Source organism: Dacryopinax primogenitus (assembly GCF_000292625.1).
Source record: "Dacryopinax primogenitus strain DJM-731 SS1 chromosome Unknown DACRYscaffold_23, whole genome shotgun sequence".
Lineage (NCBI taxonomy): Eukaryota > Fungi > Basidiomycota > Dacrymycetes > Dacrymycetales > Dacrymycetaceae > Dacryopinax > Dacryopinax primogenitus.
This window is the reverse complement of record NW_024467220.1, coordinates 396871-414164: the sequence shown is the minus strand read 5'-3', so window position 1 is coordinate 414164 and position 17294 is coordinate 396871. Positions and strand designations below refer to the sequence as shown.

Here is a 17294-nt window from a genome sequence, read left to right as displayed (position 1 = left end):
GCGTACGCGTTCGGCATGGGAGGTTCCCAAGAGCACATGGCAAGGGTCTTCAACGTTAACGTCTTCAACCCAGTCACTTCTCCTGCAACGAGAACCAGAAAAGGCTATCGTGGCACAGTCGTTGTATGCTTCCCATCTCAGTTCGCAAGCCTCGTCTCCCTGCTATTAAGTATCACCGTGGATTTAAGAAGGTCACGACGAGTCAGCACGGACAGCATACGCCGACGCAGCAAGCATGTCCGCCATCAACATTCGACTTCAATCGAACGAGCTGGACTATAATTTGGGTTCGTCCTGGAGGTGATTTCGTCAAACACACACCGTTCGAAACGAGTACCCATCGACGATCATGGCCGTCTCAGGCTTCGTAACTCCAGAGTTCCAACAAGTGCTCAGTGCCTTTGCCGAAGGACAGAAGAACGATGCAGGCGGCGCTCAACTGGCAGTCTATCACAAAGGCGTCAAAGTAGTCGACATCTGGACCGGCAACGACCCGGTTCGCCAGCGCCCTTTTGACGGCGAGGGCTATGTTATGTTCATGTCATCAACTAAGGGCCTGACGGCGATCGCGGCACATGTGCTCGTCCAGCGTGGACTGCTCGATATCAATGCGCCTGTTAGCAAGTACTGGCCCGAATTCGCTCAGAACGGAAAGGAGAACATTACGGTTAGCATGCTCCTCTCGCATACTGCTGGCCTCGGCGCAGTTCCTGCGGAGTGTGAGATGAAGATGCCGGACCTCGCCGACTGGAACAAGAACACTCACTGGCTCGAAGAGATGGCTCCCTTATGGGAGCCGGGTACCAAGCTCATGTACCACCCTGTGACCTTCGGCTTCCTTGTCGGCGAGGTGGTGCGTCGCATCAGTGGCAAGACAGTCGGCACGTTCCTTCGTGAGGAGATCGCCAAACCATGCGGACTCGACCTGTGGATTGGATTGCCAGCGGAGCTCGAGCCGTGCGTTATTCCCATGATGAAGAAGACATTGCCCCAGTCGGCTGGTTCCGCTGCCCGGGCTGGACCTCCTATCCTGCCAGCCGGTGGTACCCAACTCGATTCATCGGAGTCCGCCATAATGGGAGCATACAAGATTGTCTTCGATTTCGACGGGCTCACCGCCTTCCTGGACACGCCGAGGGCCCACGAAGCAGAGATACCTGCTGCGAACGGTATCGGGGATGTGCGCATTATCGCTAAGCTGTATGCGCATGTCATCGGGGACGTCGATGGCAAGCCTCGTATCCTCAGCGAGGAGATCGTCAAGGCTGCCTCCGTTCCACAGACGGATGGCCTAGAGGTTCCTTCCCCGTTCAGTAAGATCATGCCTTCCACCATGTTCCGTTTCGCACTTGGATTCGAGAAGCCCCGTCCTGCCGTCCCTATGCTTGGCGAGAGTAGCTTCGGCCATTCAGGGGCGGGGGGTCGACTTGCTTTTGCAGACATCGACTCTGGCCTTGCTGTAGGCTACTTGTGCAACAACCCAACTTGGGAACCGCCAAATGGACCTGATCCGAGGTGGGTCCCCTGGTTGAAGGCCCTGAAGGATATTGTCAAGCAATGAGAGGAATTGCACGGTGATAACAAGAGCAAGTACTCGAAAGTAGTTGTTGCTCAGAATAAGAGTGGTTATCCAGCATTGAACGGCAAAACCTTGCCCCTTTAGGCGGTTGAGTGTTCTGTGAGGAATTGCCGAGATGCAATAAATATTCATATCATTGCCAGGGGTACGTGGAAACCTCACTATGAACAAAATTCGCGAGGGCTCAAAACAAATAGACACGCCTATATTTGTTCCATGAGATACCAGAGGCGGTCAGGAAAGAACACATCCATGTGAAAGCGTCGTTAAAGTGCGCGAGCTCTGTAAGCCTTCTGCGAACAAACTTGGGGATGACTCGCGTTTGAACCTAAAATAACTACAATCATGCCGGACAACATGGAGAAATTTCCTCAGTCTTCTATATTCACAGTGATTTATTTCGTAACAGTAGATCCCTGCTTACCAAGAGTATTCCTTCCACGCGTTCGTCCATCATGTCTCCGGATTACGTGATGTGCCCGTGAGAGCGCAACATCGAGGATGACTTCAAAGATACCAGCCATGACACCTGTCCATTGGGAGCGATCCGAAGTGTGGAAATCCAAGCAGATGGAGGTAACATACGGGTTCGATGCGTTGTGGGGTATAAGACAGCCATTTTGCGAACACGGGCTCCTCACTCTCAAAGATTCAGCAACTTGAAATGACTGTCTTCGGTACTGTCGCTCCAGGCTTCGAGTCGATCCGTGACGCCTTTGAGGCCGGTCAAAGTATCGACGCCGGTGGTGCCCAACTAGTTGCCTATCAACATGGTGTCAAAGTGGTCGACCTTTGGACCGGAGACGACCCGGTTCGGGGAAAACCATTCGATGGAGACGATTTCATTCTCTGCATGTCAGTTACAAAGGGCCTAACGACTACTGTGGCCCATCGACTCATCGAACGAGGCATTCTTAGTATTAACGCACCTGTCTGCAAGTATTGGCCCGAGTTCGCCCAAAACGGGAAAGAGAACATTACTGTGCAAATGATCCTCAATCATACGTCCGGCTGTTCCACCTGGCCGCTGGAAGCCGACATCAGTTTCACCAACATGGTTGACTGGAACCGAATGATACATGCCTTGGAGAAGATGGCACCGTTCTGGGAACCCGGAACTGCGGTGCTTTACGCTGCCTGGACATACGGGCTCCTCATTGGAGAAGTCATTCAACGTGCTACTGGAAAGACAGTCGGAACGATCTTCCGTGAAGAAATCGCCGAACCTCTGGGTCTCAATCTCTGGATCGGATTGCCTGAGGATCAAGAGCCTCACGTCATTCCATGGATGCCGAAGACGCCTCCCAAGCTTGCACTAGGCGAGAACAATGCAGTCGCAGACAATCTTGCTCCGCACGTCGATTGGTCGAACCCTCTCATCGCTTCGTACATTTCATGGCTGGATTCACCTGGCCTCTTCACTTTTGTGAACTCTCGTGAAGCGCATGCGGCTGAGCTCCCTTCCTTGAATGTAATCGGAGATGCCCGTAGCTTAGCCAAGCTGTACGCGAACATCATCGGCGAGGTCGTGGGGAAACCGCCCCTCCTCCAACCAGACACTCTCGAGCGTGCCATTGCCCCCGAGACGGAAACAATGGCTGTTGCTGGTCCGCTACAAGGCGTTTTCGAACCCGGTCGGTTCCAATTCGGCCTTGGCTACGAGAGATCTCGCGCAGGAAGTCCAATGTTGGGAGAGGGAGCTTCGGGCATAGTGGATTTGGCGGTCGTCTTGGTTTTGCGAATGTCAAGTCTGGCATCTCAGTGGGTTACATCTGCAACAACAATGTGTGGACCGGAGCAGCTCCCGATCCAAGGTGGATGCCATGGCTGAAAGCATTCAACGAGATTTCCACGAGCAAATAGAAACAAAGGTAGAAGATCGTTAGAATAGAATATATTGCGACCCAGTATGCCTTCTTTTTTTTGAAGTAGAATTTTGAAGCATCACAAAACAAGAGAACCTCATCGGGCAAGTCGGAGAGTAAGACGGAGTAATTTCCTCCGATGTCCCCTCTTCGGAGACAAAGTTCCTACAATGCCCCTCCGGAGGCAATTGGCCTAAATGCCCCTCTTCTTCACATGTGCTGCATATTTGCGCGTCGTCTTTGTGGCAGTGACAAGAAACTCATAAATGAGAGAGTTTAGGGGTCTTCCAGTAATATTTACATATGGTGTTATCAAGAAATTAGAATATATACTCCTAAGTACAGGTGTTATTTGAGGTTTATAATAACAGCAATGTACCAAAATGACTGAGATAGATTTCGCTCTTTGATTAGGCAATTTTTTTTGTACTATAACATCGAAAACTTGTGGGGCCCCTGAATTATTTAAAAACTATGATTTTCTTTCTCACTACCCCAATGACGACGGGAAGACGCAGCACATGTGAAGAACAGAGGGCATTTAGGGCAACTGCCTCCGGAGGGGCATTGTAGGAACTTTATCTCCGAAGAGGGGGCATCGGAGGAAATCACTCGAATAAGACGACACTGCCACACGGGCAACATGTCAATTACGTACATGTCTTTGCTTTCCTAGAGACGGCGGGAGGACGCGCGCAAGTCCTTTGCAAGGCGACTGCAGCTCCATATCCAATCGTCCGTCGAACGAGAAGATAGCAGAGTAACCAACAACGGAACACCGCTGCGGGGGACATTGTTCAGCTCTTCCCAGACAAGATGACCGTCTTCGGAACTGTCGCTCCAGGCTTTGAGTCGATCCGCGACGCTTTTGAGGCTGGTCAAAGTATCGACGCCGGCGGTGCCCAACTTGCCGCCTATCAGCATGGCATTAAAGTCGTCGATCTGTGGACCGGAGACGATCCCGTTCGCGGAAAACTGTTCGATGGCCACGACTTCGTTCTCTTCATGTCGTCCACGAAAGGTCTCGTGATAACCGTCACCCATCGGCTTATCGAAAGAGGCATTCTCGATCTTGATGCGCCTGTCTGTAAGTATTGGCCCGAGTTCGCCCAGAACGGCAAAGAACACATTACCTTGAAGATGATCCTCAACCATACGTCAGGTTGTTCTGCATGGCCGCTGGAAGCCAACATCGGCATACCGGATATGAATGATTGGAATCGAATGATACGTGCCTTGGAGAGGATGGCTCCGTTCTGGGATCCCGGAACTGAAGTCCTTTACGCTGCGTGGACATTCGGATTCCTCATAGGAGAGATTATTCGACGCGCTACAGGAAAGACGGTTGGAACGATATTTCACGAAGAAATTGCCCAGCCTCTGGGTCTCAATCTCTGGATTGGGTTGCGGGAGGAGAAGGAGCCTCGAGTTATCCCATGGATGCCCAAGACACTTCCCAAGCTTGCCCCCGGCGCGGCCGTCGAGAGCCTCGAAGCGACTGCCATGGACGTCGATTGGTCTAACCCTCTAATCGCCTCGTATCTTCCCTTTGATGAATCAGTTCTTCATACATTCCTCAACTCTCGTGAGGCACACGCCGTCGAAATTCCATCTGTAAATAGAATTGGCGATGCCAGGAGTTTAGCCAAGCTGTACGCGCATATCATCGGAGAGGTCGAGGGCAAAACGCCTCTGCTCAAACCAGACACCCTCAAGCGTGCTATCGCATCCCAAATTGATGGCATCCCGGTGGCTAGTCCCCTGCAAGCCCTCTTACCACCTGGAAGCTTAGAGTTTGGCCTCGGTTATGAGCGGTTTAGACCGGGAAATCCCATGCTGGGAGAGGGAAGCTTTCAGCACAGTGGATTTGGTGGCCGCCATGCGTTTGCCAATGTCAAATCCGGCATTACCGTGGGGTATGTCTGCAACAATAATGTGTGGAACGGAATGACTCCTGATCCGAGATGGATGCCGTGGCTAAATGCCTTGAGCAAGATTACTTAGCATGGATCGGAATGGAAGTCGGAGAAGTCCTTAAACGTAGTCTGGCATGTCCAATTTCAAGCAATGCGATATGAGCGACAGTGACAGTTCAGTTCAGGTGGTGTCTTAGCCGGAGCCGAAGACTGGCGAGGTCTACGGAATGCAAACGCGTTTCTCTAATGCTCACAGTACATATTGACTCGCCACGATCAAGTAACAAGACGTGAAACCTTGCACAGCATCCCGGCGGCCGCAGTCTAATCAAGATACACAGATGTATGCGAGTCACAACATTGAGAGGGTCGATCGGACCTGCCCTCTGTGCGATGGACTTGCTCTGGCAATCGATCCTCGATCGAATGAAGAACCTGTTTCTCATTCATTCCAGATTGTCTCAGGACCTACAAGCTGTCCATCCCCTGTTAACTGGGGAAGGACGGGGCGCACAACCGCCAGAACTCGAAACCCTCTGCATATCCTCCACCAGTTCATGGAAGCCCCTCGATAGAATGAACATGTATGCGCACCACTATGTGGAAGTCCCTCACACTAATCGAGATTAATAGCATTTCCCCTGTTACCTGAGTTGGACTTCTAACAAGCCGATATGGGTTACCGGTGCCTACGCGTACCAAGTCGATTGTTAATGGAACTTGGAATGCTACTTGCGTTTGAATGAGCGATGACCTATACAGGGGATACGGTACTTTCTCCATTGTGAAGTGATGCTGAGTGGACTGGCTAATATTTGGACGAACTATCCACGCACCGCCCGGATTACATAACACGCTGCGTGGGAACGCAAACATAAAGGTATGACTGTCTCGTTCCATTATTACCATCTATCATAATAGGGACATAGTGTGGAAAATCCACAAGACGCAAACGTCAGATGGAGCTTGCGGATTTCGGAAATATAAGAAGCCGCTCTCGTGAACTTATCATCCCACTTTCAATTATACAACAACCTTCACACTCGACTTTCAACCCAGATGACCGTCTTCGGAACTGTCGCTCCAGGCTTTGAGTCGATCCGCGACGCTTTTGAGGCTGGTCAAAGTATCGATGCCGGCGGTGCACAACTTGCCGCCTATCAGCATGGTATTAAGGTCGTTGATCTTTGGACCGGAGACGATCCCGTTCGAGGAAAACCATTTGATGGCGACGATTTCGTCCTCTTCATGTCTGTCACCAAGGGTTTGACGAGTACCGTTGCCCATCGTCTTATCGAACGGGGTCTTCTCGATATTGATGCGCCTGTCTGCAAGTATTGGCCAGAGTTCGCTCAAAATGGGAAAGAGAAGATCACCTTGAAGATGATTCTCAATCACACGTCTGGTTGCTCTGCGCTGCCATTGGAAGCTAAGATCGGAGTCCTCGAGATGACCGACTGGAATAGGGTAATCCACACCTTGGAGGAGATGGCACCGTTCTGGGAGCCGGGCACCCAAGTACTTTACGCCGCCTGGACATACGGCTTCCTCATCGGAGAGGTCATTCGACGCGCCACCGGAAAGACAGTCGGAACGATCTTCCGCGAAGAAATTGCCGAGCCATTAGGTCTGAACTTGTGGATCGGATTGCCAGAGGAGAAAGAGACTCGGGTCATTCCATGGATGGAGAAGACACCCCCTAAGTTTCCGCCCGGCAAGGCCGAAGAGAGCCTAGATGTGACTCCTCCGGACCTCGACTGGTCGAACCCAGTGGTCGCTTCTTACCTACCCTCGCTCGATCCACCGGCTCTTCATGAATTTGCCAACTCTCGCATATCTCATGCCGTCGAGATTCCATCTGTTAGTGGAATTGGTGATGCCAGAAGTTTAGCCAAGCTGTACGCGCATATCATCGGGGAGGTCGAGGGCAAACCGCCTCTGCTCAAACCAGACACCCTCAAGCGCGCTATCGCGTCCTCGATCGACGGTATTCCAGCTGCTGGTCCACTTCGCGGCGTGTTGCCACCTGGAAGCCTACAATTTGGCCTTGGTTTTGAGAGATCTCGACCAGGTGATCCTATGTTGGGAGAGGGCAGCTTCGGGCAGGGCGGAGTTGGCGGTCGTCTTGCTTTTGCCAACGTCAAATCCGGCATAACCGTTGGTTATGTGTGCAATAACAATATGTGGACCGGAATGTCTAAGGTGGATGCCGTGGCTGAAAGCGTTCGGCGAGATTGCCAGTAACTGAAATCGGAGACCTTGAATATGTGGAATGTATGCTGTCACGTGTGTAATGACACGCGTCGCGTTGATGGCCATGAGAAAAATCACTTATCAGACCGACTTATTCTCGCCTGGATTGCACGAGTCACCAATCTGCCTCTCCCCTCTTCATCCGATAGACCGTCCATGTTCGGATCCACGCCGCGGGTTGCGCTAGCTGTCGAAGCTATTAATGGGTACAGCGGGTCACCGACGAAATCAGTGCCTCAATATCATGCGTTGGCAGCCCCACATCACGTAACCAATGGAGCGGTGACTAGCATGGATGAGATGAATGACTAGCACGTATGAGACGAATGACTAGATCTTTACCGATAACCAGGTACGCCCTCCTCGGACTAATCTCGCACCATGCCGATCAGTCAATTTAGAAGTCTGAATGACTATAGCAGGACCCGGACTACGATCGGCGCTGAAACGTGTACCAGCATACCCGTCACGAGTGGACAGATGGTTAAATACCCACCCTGCTTGGTCGCTACCCCCCCATTCCCACCTCTATCCGCATAACATGACTGTGTACGGCGAAGTCGCACCTGGGTTCGAACCTGTTCATCTTGCATTTGCCAAAGGCCAAGCGCTTGACCCTGGTGGGGCTCAACTGGCCGTTTACCAAGGTGGTGTCAAGGTCGTCGATCTCTGGACCGGTAACGATCCGATTCGGGGACGGGCGTACGATGCCAACGGCTTCGGTATACTTATGTCAGCAACAAAGGCATTGACCGCAACCGTGGTGCATCTGCTTTCCGAGCGAGGCGACATCGACATCGACGCTCCGGTATGCAACTACTGGACGGAGTTCGCCCAGAACGGCAAGAGCAACATCACGATTAAGATGGTCCTAATGCATACGTCTGGCTGCTGTGCGTTCCCCGTCGAGTCCGGCATAGTTGTCCGTGAGGTGCTGGATTTGCCACGAGTCATTCGCTGTCTAGAAGAGATGGCGCCATTTTGGGAACCTGGAACACGAATGTTGTACGCGCCATACACATACGGCTTCATCCTGGGTGAAGTTGTGCATCGGATCACGGGCAAGACGATTGGCACGGTCTTTAGAGAGGAGATCGCTTCTCCCCTTGATCTTAATCTCTGGATTGGTGGATTTCCGGAAGACAAGGAAGCTGCCTTCGTCCCGAGCATGCCGCGAATCCCGCAGTTTGCATCGCCTGACAAATCAGGTACGGGGTCGAACCCGGTGCCTTCCCAGCCCGTTCTCGACATGAGCAACCCCCTCGTGGCAGCGTATGTGGCTCCGCTCAGCACTACCGACACGCCAGCCTTCCTTAACACGCGTGAAGCACATGTTGCGGAGATCCCGGCAGCGAACGGGATCGGAGATGCACGAAGCCTCGCGAAGTTCTACGCGCATCTTATTGGCGAAGTAGATGGCAAGCCGCGGATTCTCAAGAAGGAAACCTTGCAACGTGTGACGAAGACGCAGACGGACGGAATACCTACGGCCAGCCCCTTTGAACTGCTGTATAAGCTGGACAGCTTTCGCATTGCCCTTGGTTACGAGAAGAGATGTCAAAGTGGCCAGCCAATGATTGGGGAAAGCAGTTTCGGCCACGCGGGGTCAGGCGGTCGATTGGGATTTGCAGACATCGAGTCTGATTTAGCGGTCGCATACATTTGTAATAACCCGCTATGGACCTTTGGGACCCCGGATTCCAGATGGATGCCCTGGATGGAAGAGCTCCAGAAGATAGCGTTGGAAGGCACAAAGTAACCGCAAGTTTGTTGATTCCAGAACTTTTATAGCAGGTGCACAGTTGTCGAGTTTGATGTTTTAAAAAGTCCTAAATTCATATTATTAGAAAATGCAGGCCGGCGACTTGGCTCTGAAGCATGTCGGGCCGATAGTCTGATCCAACCAGAGCCTCGCTCAGAAAGGCAAAAAGTTATATAACGATATCATTGAATTCAGTTAAGTGCTGCGTTCAGGGTTCTTGTCTGATCTCTGAAGAACTGCTTGGCTACAATGGCCTCTGGAGCTAGCATTAGTCCATGAGGCACTCCAGGATATAGCTCCATCTGGCAGTCCACCCCGTTCTCCCGTAACTTCACAACATATGCAATCCCCTCGTCCCGCAGTAAGTCCCTTCCGGCGACTGCGACATGAACAGCCGGGTGATGTGAGGGAATTGAGGATAGAAGGACGGAGCAGAACGGATCGGAAGATAGAGGGCCGCCGTACATGCTCCACATCTTTTTGATCTCGTCGAGCTTGCGTTTTAAGGACGGGTCTGCCGTGGCCACTTGTTGCTTCAAAGGCTCAGGGAAATAATCAGGATCGCATGTGATGGGCTGAGGTGTGACATAAGTGCTATAGGACAACTCGCTGAATAACCCAGGGCTTACAACCACCAACATCGCAAATAAAATTCGCGAAGGATTGTGTTCGGCGCAGTCACGAAGGCAGACGGCAGCAGCCAGGTTCGCACCCGCGGAACATCCCCATAAGCCTATCTTCTGGGGGTTGATGTTGTACTTTTCTGCATGGTCGATCACCCAGGAGATCGTATGATAACAGTCTTCCAGTGGTATCGGAAACTTGTGTTCGGGAGCTAAGCAGTGGTCGACATTGAAGACCACAGCGCGAAGTTCCGAAGCAAAGTATTCGGCTACCTCTGCATTTCATCAACAAAGCCCAGCACTCCCTTGGACAAGTGAAATGATTACCATGATCCCCAGCAGCGTCACCATGAATCCACCCACCGCTGCATGCCGTTAGTGACTACATGGATGAAAGAACGGGCTCGCTCACTGACCCATGATAAAATACTAGTGCTGGCCAAACCCCACGCGCCTCCGTCGAAGGCAGCTCAGGACTATGTACACGGATAGAGTAATCTCCGCCTTGACTTCCACATCTTCGTATCCAACCTTGACCTCCGTCCGAAACCTCTTTGCCAGTGGTTTTCGTGAAGTTCGAGTTCTTATCACCCAGTTCCTCATGCCTTCGACGTCTGTACCAGACGATGCATCAGCATGCACTGACTTCATCTTGGCGACCTCTGCAACGTAATTTTGGTCCTCCCAATCAATCATGTTTGAAAGCTGCCCAGTGTGAGGTTTTGTCGAACAGCCTGCAGTTGTCAATATCAGTGTTAGATTTCAAGACACTTGACGCCTCTTGAGTTTTTCACTTCTCGAGCACTGCATTGATTGTCGTTTGCGGTAGACCTGGTCGCCGCCAGGCTTAAGCAACACAGACATCCAAGAGCATGCTCGTGTCTATAAAGTGCGGGTCCCCAGAAAGTTCACTTTGCGCCAAGTAGATGAAGATGGAGTTATACGATGTCGTTAGAGTACTACACAGAATCTGACATACGGAGTGTTTGCCACTGATAGAAGAAAGAGATCGATTAGCATCAGGGGCGATGCCTGAAGTGACTTGGTCCCGTTCGGCGCTTTTCTCGGCAGAATCACTTCTGCCCCTCGGTCAAATTGTATTTTCTACCACGAATGACGGTTGTTGATCAGTCCTCTGGGGCCCATGTCGGTCGGATCCACATCGCTAAAGATTGCCGTGCACTCTCCGAGTCGAATTAATGGACGGTACCGATAGGACTGCCACAGACTATCCCGTCTTCCTCTCTACCCCGCACCGTTGGATCCTTCGGCGGCATGGTCGGCGCCTCACAATTCAAGCCATTGCTTTGATGTTGTTCCATATTTGCCTGGAACACGTTGAAGTGTTGCGGGTGGAATGATCTAGTGCTGGTTGTCTGCTCCGTGGACTCCTACGCGGTTCCTGGAGCCCTTTCATCAAATGATCTGCATAAAGTCAGGACAGTTGGTGTATTACAGGTTCCAATTCTGCACGAGGCTGTCTCCCATTTGCTGACACTTCTCACGCGTAGCCTGAGGGGAAATTATGTCGGAGAGTGTGCACAAACACTCCGCTTCGGAGGATGGACATGTCGTTGAAGAATCCAGCAAGGTGGATGTTGGGAAGCAACTCCATCACCCCAAGAGTAGGGCAAGGTTTTTCGCGTCGAGCCCTACTGAACACGGCTCTTTGCTACTCAGATTGGTTGAACCTTCGCGTCATAGTGAATGGTAATGCCCTTGTCTCCGTGTTTGAAAATGTTTCTGACCTTCTGAGACAGCCGTCATCATCGGCTTGTCTCTGGGCCTATATGGCTACGACAACGTCTTCGTCGTAAGTTCAGTATCACTTGAAAGAGTCTTTTATTATCTCTCACCTTGCGAAGGGCCCACTGGTAACGCTCCCTTTATTTGTTCTCAAGTGTCAAGGCCCGGGCGTGGATGGACTCCCTGTGTTTGACGTATGTTTCACATTGAACCTTTGAGAAAACATGTAATTAACTGCATGCTGAGGCTCGAAACTTAACGTACGTCCTACATTTTCGTTACCTACTTTTCAAAACTCACTCGCACTTAGCTTGATGGTCACGGTGCCTCTAGTGGGTGCAGCATTGGGCTCTTTCGGAGTAGTTCCAATCCAAGGTCCTATTGGGCGCAAAGGTGCATTCCTCGCCGCATACGGCTTGTGTTGCATCCCTGGAAGCTTCTTGCAGCTATTTGCCCCTAATCTTGGGCGATGATCGTTGGTCCGTTGGTAGTCTGTTTGAGAATGTTGAGCTCACGCGTGGGCAGGTCGGGCATGGAATTGTAAATCAAATGCTCTTGGTTCAGGCTCAGGATGGGATGACTAACATACTAGAAGATTTCGGGATCAGTATACTGACCAACGTTGCCCCAATTTGGCTGTCTGAACTGATGTGAGTGGAATGTGTTCCGGTGGCCGGGAGTTGTCAAACGTAACCCTATCGGATACAGGCCTGCACATGTTCGCGGTCGCGTAAGTGGTGGATTTGTGTTCAACATGGTCGCTCTAAACTTGCATCTGTCTCCAGTCTGTCGGATTTGCGGTAGCTGGGATCGGAATTGTTGGTGTTATGGCTGCCGTCATCGTCTGGGGCACGGAGCAAATCTCAGACGAGGTTGGGATGTCACATAACCTGGCTCGCGACTCTGCTGAACATACATGCTACAGAGACAGTATCAAATTCCACTGGCCATTCAGGCAGGAGTACCCTGTGTTCTCTGCCTACTGACACTGCTCGCTTCCGAATCCCCAGTGTGGCTGCTTTCAAAAGACCGAAACGAGCTGGCAAGGAAGAACATGTTGTCTCTCCGAAATCACAATGTTCAAGTCACTGACGCCGAGCTCGCGCTTCAGTCCATCGCTCTCAAGCAAAAAGATGAAGCACGTGCCACGACGCGATGGATGGACATCTTGAACAAGCATAACTTCGAACGCACGCTTATGAGCGGCTACCCCACTAGTGCTGGTCAGGCGAGCGGAGCAGCCCTGGTTGGCACATACGGAACCGTTCTTTTGGTCGAGGCCGGCATTACGAATGCCTACGAAGTTACGATCATTGTCACGGTCGTGCAGTTTGTAGGCTCTTGTGTGGCTCCGTATCTCTATGATCGGCTTGGCCGCCGACCTGTTGCACTGAGCGTTTACGCACTGATAACGATTCTCTCCGCCGTTCTTGGAGGACTTGCATATACCGATCTCCTTGAAACCTCACAACGGAACGCTTTTGCTGCACTGACGATCATTCTTGCGTTCGTCAACGCCATCACCAGCGCGCTGGGGTTCCTCGTAGCGACGGAGGTTCCCACAGCATCGCTGCGAGAGCCCACCATGACCTGGGCCACCTTTTGGGGCTATGTGACCTCTGTCTGCACGACATTCATCATTCCACAAATCATCAGCGCCGGCGCGTGAGTACTCCCCGTCGATCGAGCGTGGCTAGAGGAGCTAATCACTGCATAGTGGAGACCTCGGTCCCAAGGCTTACTTGATATTCATGGGCACCACTATCGTCATCGAAGGTATCCTGTACTTCTTCCTGTAAGAAGGGGCTTTTTTCGGGGAAGCAGGCCGCGCACTCAATTATACAGACCGGAACGGCGAACCGGACATTGGCTGAGATCGACGAGCTATACGAAACGAAACTTCCGAAGAGGAAGTGGTCGGGTATGTCATTATCTTGAGATGATCCGCTTGCACGCTCAACGGTTGACACAGGCTATGAATGCGATGTCGTGAATTATGAAGCGGCGAGGCAGAGTGAAGACGTTGAGCATGGAGCTTGAGTTAGGGGATTGTCTTATCTCTTGAAGAGGACGTAAAATGATTCAATCGATCTGAGCATATTCTCATTTCACTCCTCATCTCGGAAGCGGACGTGAGTGGTGGTATATTTAACGGTACGCCGATTGACAAGAATTTCGCTATGTCACCCACCAAAGGGAGACTATGCATGCGCTCGCCTCAAAGCTTCTTCATAGTCCTATGAGTCATCAAGAACCAAGACGGAGGAGCGTTCTGCAGGTGGAAGGGCTCGTGCAATCGGGTATGAATGGATATTCACAGACGAGTAATGTGAAACAGACCCTGCTCATTTCAAAACCAAACCAAATTAGTAATGTCCTATATTCTGATGAAATGTATGTGTCAAACACAAGACTGCTGCGCTCATGCAGTGCGTCCATGCTAGAAATACAGCGGCGCACATCACTTACCTATTTAGTACATCCATCCTCAATTAGATAATTTGCAAGTGCTTCTTACGTAGGCACTAGAGGCCGAGAAGGGAAGCCAACGCGCCTTGGAACTGGACGTCCTCCTCCACGCGCATGTCCATGGACATGGACATTCCGGGTTGTATGCACCAGCCGCTCTCTCTACTTGTACCCGCATTCAGAGGCATGCTATGGTGGCTTTGAGCATGCATGTGTTCTCGTGGATGCTGGGAGAACGCCATTCCGCTTAGGCCTCCCAGAGCTCCCAGCCCGTTCAGCTCAACTCCAAGGGGCATGCCCTGCAGTAATAGCGGCATTTGTGTCTGAATATGCGACTGAGGGTGAAGGGCATTCCAACGGTTGAGTATGGAGTCATGCCACGACGTAGAAGGTGCGTCAAGTGTGACACTGACGGGCGGAGAAAAGTTCGACAGTTGCGGAGGCGCGGGAAGTTGGGAGGGCAAGTGCACGTTACGCACAGGAACGGCTGGCGTTGCTTGAAAAGATGTAACGATAGGCGATGGAGCAAGCGACTGATGTTGTTGCGCCTGCGCCGGCGCCTGGGGATGTGTGACAGGTGAAACAAGATCGACCTGCTCAAGTGTCGACGTAGCTTCTGTTGATGCTGCGGTTGGCGCGGTGGCTACACTGGTTGCCGTCATATCATATGTGTCTTGTTGCTGTTGCTGATGGTCTTCAGGAAAATAACTGAAGCTTGAACTTCCCACTGGCGATTCCTCCCCAGGTCGAACGGATATTTCAGAATTATCATCGTTGGCGTGTGGGAGTGGCAGAGGTTGGATGCCAAGCGGCACATCCCCGAAGAATTTGGCAAGACAGCCATTTAACATCGGAAGATAGTTTCTTTCCATATCATTATCCGCAACAGCCACAATCAAATCCCGGAGCACCGAGTCGAACATGCCAGACCCCGATTCACCAATTTGGTTTGAGAGGTTCCATATGGTCCTTGTGATGGCGGTGACTTTCCCCAAGCCAACAATCCGCAGCTGACCCGGAGGAAGCTGGCCGACCGACTCAAGGACGTTGGCGCCCATTTGCTGTAGGATCATCGCTAGGCCGGTTATTGCGAGCGGATTCGTCTGGCAGCTGTCGAACAGGGATGGAAGGCGTGAGGCGAGCATCCACTGCCGAGTGATGGCGACATCCGCGTTCTGCGTTGGATACACAGGGCCACGACCATCGCGATCGCGAAAAAAGATGCTGGGAATGAGGTTGCTCGAACCTGTGCCTGAAGGCCAGGCTGCGGGGGATGCACCGATGGCGATGATTTCGTTGACGTCCGTCGCTGCGTGCAGCTGAGTCATCAGCACGAGAAGGTCCACAGCCTCGCGGTCGAGGCGCTCCATGTCCTCTTTCTCCATGATTCCTGGGCGCAGAAGGTCCGGGAGCTGGTGGCTTTCACAACTATTGACAGGGAGTCGTAGCGCCTCGGCCGAATGAACGATATTCGCTGGGCGACGAGCGAGCCGTCGTTTATTAGCACCACCGTAGATGCTCACGCTAGCGTTCTCCGTCACGAAGACCACATATTCGATACGGATGCGCCGGATGCGCTCTGCCTCTGCCTCATGTTTTGCCATCCTGCCAAGGTCGGGCTTGCTGGGCTCCACGTTATCGAGCAAATCGATAGCTTCCGTTAGGTAATGGAAAGCGTGCTTATGCTTGCTGATGACGTTGTACGCAACGAACAAGAAGAGGTTGACAACGACGGTATCGAGGGTAGGATTATCCACATAGTCATATTCGGTGCGGACGCCTTCCGTTGTCTTGACATAATCGAGAAGTCGCGCATCTCCGCGGGTAGGAGCAGAGCGCAGTCGGCAGGCCTCGTTATAAGCTTGAAGTCCGCGTAGGAGGGCGTGGAAGTCCGCGTTGCTTTCGTGTTCGCCTCGTTTTGCCCGGGTCAGAAGAGCGGATCGGTCAAGTACAGGGAAGGCGGCGTATCCGAACTTGACATACTCATCGATTGTTTGGAGTGGGAAGAGCGGCGGGTAAGGGCGACGAGGTCCGTAGGCGGGTGGACAAAAATCAGGGCACGGAGGCGGAGGCGAGGCGAACGAGGTAGCGTTGGCGAAAGGAATAGGAAAAGAGGTCAAGGCAAGGTCCACGGGAGAGGAAGAACAGGTTGAGGAGCCAGTGTCGACCAATTCCGGGCTTGAATGCTCAAGATGAACAGGTGCTGAGGTCAGAGAACCGCTAGGCTTCTGGTTCTCCCGAAGAGCGGATAGGCGCCTTTGTGGCCAATAAGCTCCACGTATGAATATCGGGGATAGTAACCAGAAACATACTTTCCGCTGGCTGGGCCCCTTTTCCTCGGGGGTGCATCGTACGTACACAGTAGACCAGTCTTGACACAGCGGGAGCATGCCTGTCCAATTGTCTTGTGTGCCAGAAGAGAAGAACACTGGATAGGATAAGTCGCGAGGTCTTATGTACCAAGACCATACGCACCTTGAGCTTGCGAATCCTGCAAGCGTCACAGGCTCGCTCTGCAGTTGAGCTTGTGGGCTTGTCCTTCATACCCGATTCCCCGTACGACGTGGACGAAAGAATGCCTGGAGGGGCAAGTGTGCAGATCCAGTTGGTGGTAGTTAAAAAAGGGATGGGGTTGCCTTTACTCGCTTTAGCCAAGTTGGGAGATATATAGTGCCCTGGTGGGGTCGGGAGAGAAGAATATTGTCGTGTCACTGGCGCCATCTGGGCGCAAGAAGCACCCCTTGTCAGCCGCCCGGTCAGGCGCTGGCTCACTCAGGGTGTACCCATCCAGAAAGGACGAAAGCCCATCAACCGACAACCTGAGAAAGGTTGTTCTTCTGCGGAAGGGGTTCACGTGTATGCACGTGCACGGATACTGGATAATCGATGGAGTCGAGAACGATGCACCGCCGATCAGAGACGTCGATAGAGACGACTCAATTACCGGTACTGCCATCCCTTGAGCAACGGCAGGGCTGTCACAGAGCGTGCAAAACACGAACCTGTCCGTCAGAATTGCTAGCAGTTTTGATCCTTTCTTTGCATCGGGAAGGTGCGCTATTGGCCAGCAAGGCCGCGTAC

General features: G+C 52.1%; 7 protein-coding genes across 7 annotated transcripts; 5 read left to right on the top strand and 2 right to left on the bottom strand.

The window, feature by feature from the left end:
- Positions 1–349: 349 nt before the first annotated feature.
- Positions 350–1561, top strand: DACRYDRAFT_18764 (beta-lactamase/transpeptidase-like protein; the record flags this gene model as incomplete). Its single annotated transcript, XM_040771385.1, has 1 exon — positions 350–1561. One exon carries the CDS (start codon positions 350–352, stop codon positions 1559–1561), a length of 1212 nt encoding a protein of 403 aa, XP_040624280.1.
- A 682-nt stretch (positions 1562–2243) lies between these two features.
- Positions 2244–3410, top strand: DACRYDRAFT_111921 (beta-lactamase/transpeptidase-like protein; the record flags this gene model as incomplete). Its single annotated transcript, XM_040769309.1, has 1 exon — positions 2244–3410. The coding sequence occupies one exon, from the start codon at positions 2244–2246 to the stop codon at positions 3408–3410; it is 1167 nt and encodes a 388-aa protein (XP_040624279.1).
- Positions 3411–4434: 1024 nt separating this feature from the next.
- On the top strand, positions 4435–7564 carry DACRYDRAFT_25148 (beta-lactamase/transpeptidase-like protein; the record flags this gene model as incomplete). The annotated part of the gene is made up of 2 exons (XM_040774030.1): positions 4435–5168; positions 7331–7564. Coding segments are annotated over exons 1-2 (806 nt in total), but the record flags the coding sequence as incomplete, so codon positions are not given.
- A 590-nt stretch (positions 7565–8154) lies between these two features.
- Positions 8155–9710, top strand: DACRYDRAFT_102463 (beta-lactamase/transpeptidase-like protein; the record flags this gene model as incomplete). The annotated part of the gene is made up of 2 exons (XM_040767637.1): positions 8155–9406; positions 9459–9710. One exon carries the CDS (start codon positions 8155–8157, stop codon positions 9370–9372), a length of 1218 nt encoding a protein of 405 aa, XP_040624277.1. The 3' UTR covers positions 9373–9406; positions 9459–9710.
- A 345-nt stretch (positions 9711–10055) lies between these two features.
- DACRYDRAFT_41031 (Alpha/beta hydrolase fold-3) lies at positions 10056–10244 on the bottom strand (the record flags this gene model as incomplete). The annotated part of the gene is made up of 1 exon (XM_040774498.1): positions 10056–10244. A coding segment is annotated over one exon (189 nt), but the record flags the coding sequence as incomplete, so codon positions are not given.
- A 183-nt stretch (positions 10245–10427) lies between these two features.
- Positions 10428–10694, bottom strand: DACRYDRAFT_91671 (uncharacterized protein; the record flags this gene model as incomplete). Its single annotated transcript, XM_040777014.1, has 1 exon — positions 10428–10694. The coding sequence occupies one exon, from the start codon at positions 10692–10694 to the stop codon at positions 10428–10430; it is 267 nt and encodes an 88-aa protein (XP_040624275.1).
- Positions 10695–11523: 829 nt separating this feature from the next.
- Positions 11524–15899, top strand: DACRYDRAFT_119486 (MFS general substrate transporter; the record flags this gene model as incomplete). The annotated part of the gene is made up of 14 exons (XM_040770800.1): positions 11524–11623; positions 11679–11708; positions 11759–11811; positions 11864–11938; positions 11991–12004; positions 12055–12162; positions 12236–12394; positions 12453–12474; positions 12530–12616; positions 12670–13409; positions 13462–13539; positions 13590–13665; positions 13717–13881; positions 13945–15899. The coding sequence occupies 13 exons, from the start codon at positions 11524–11526 to the stop codon at positions 13735–13737; spliced, it is 1563 nt and encodes a 520-aa protein (XP_040624274.1). The 3' UTR covers positions 13738–13881; positions 13945–15899.
- Between the last annotated feature and the right edge of the window lie 1395 nt (positions 15900–17294).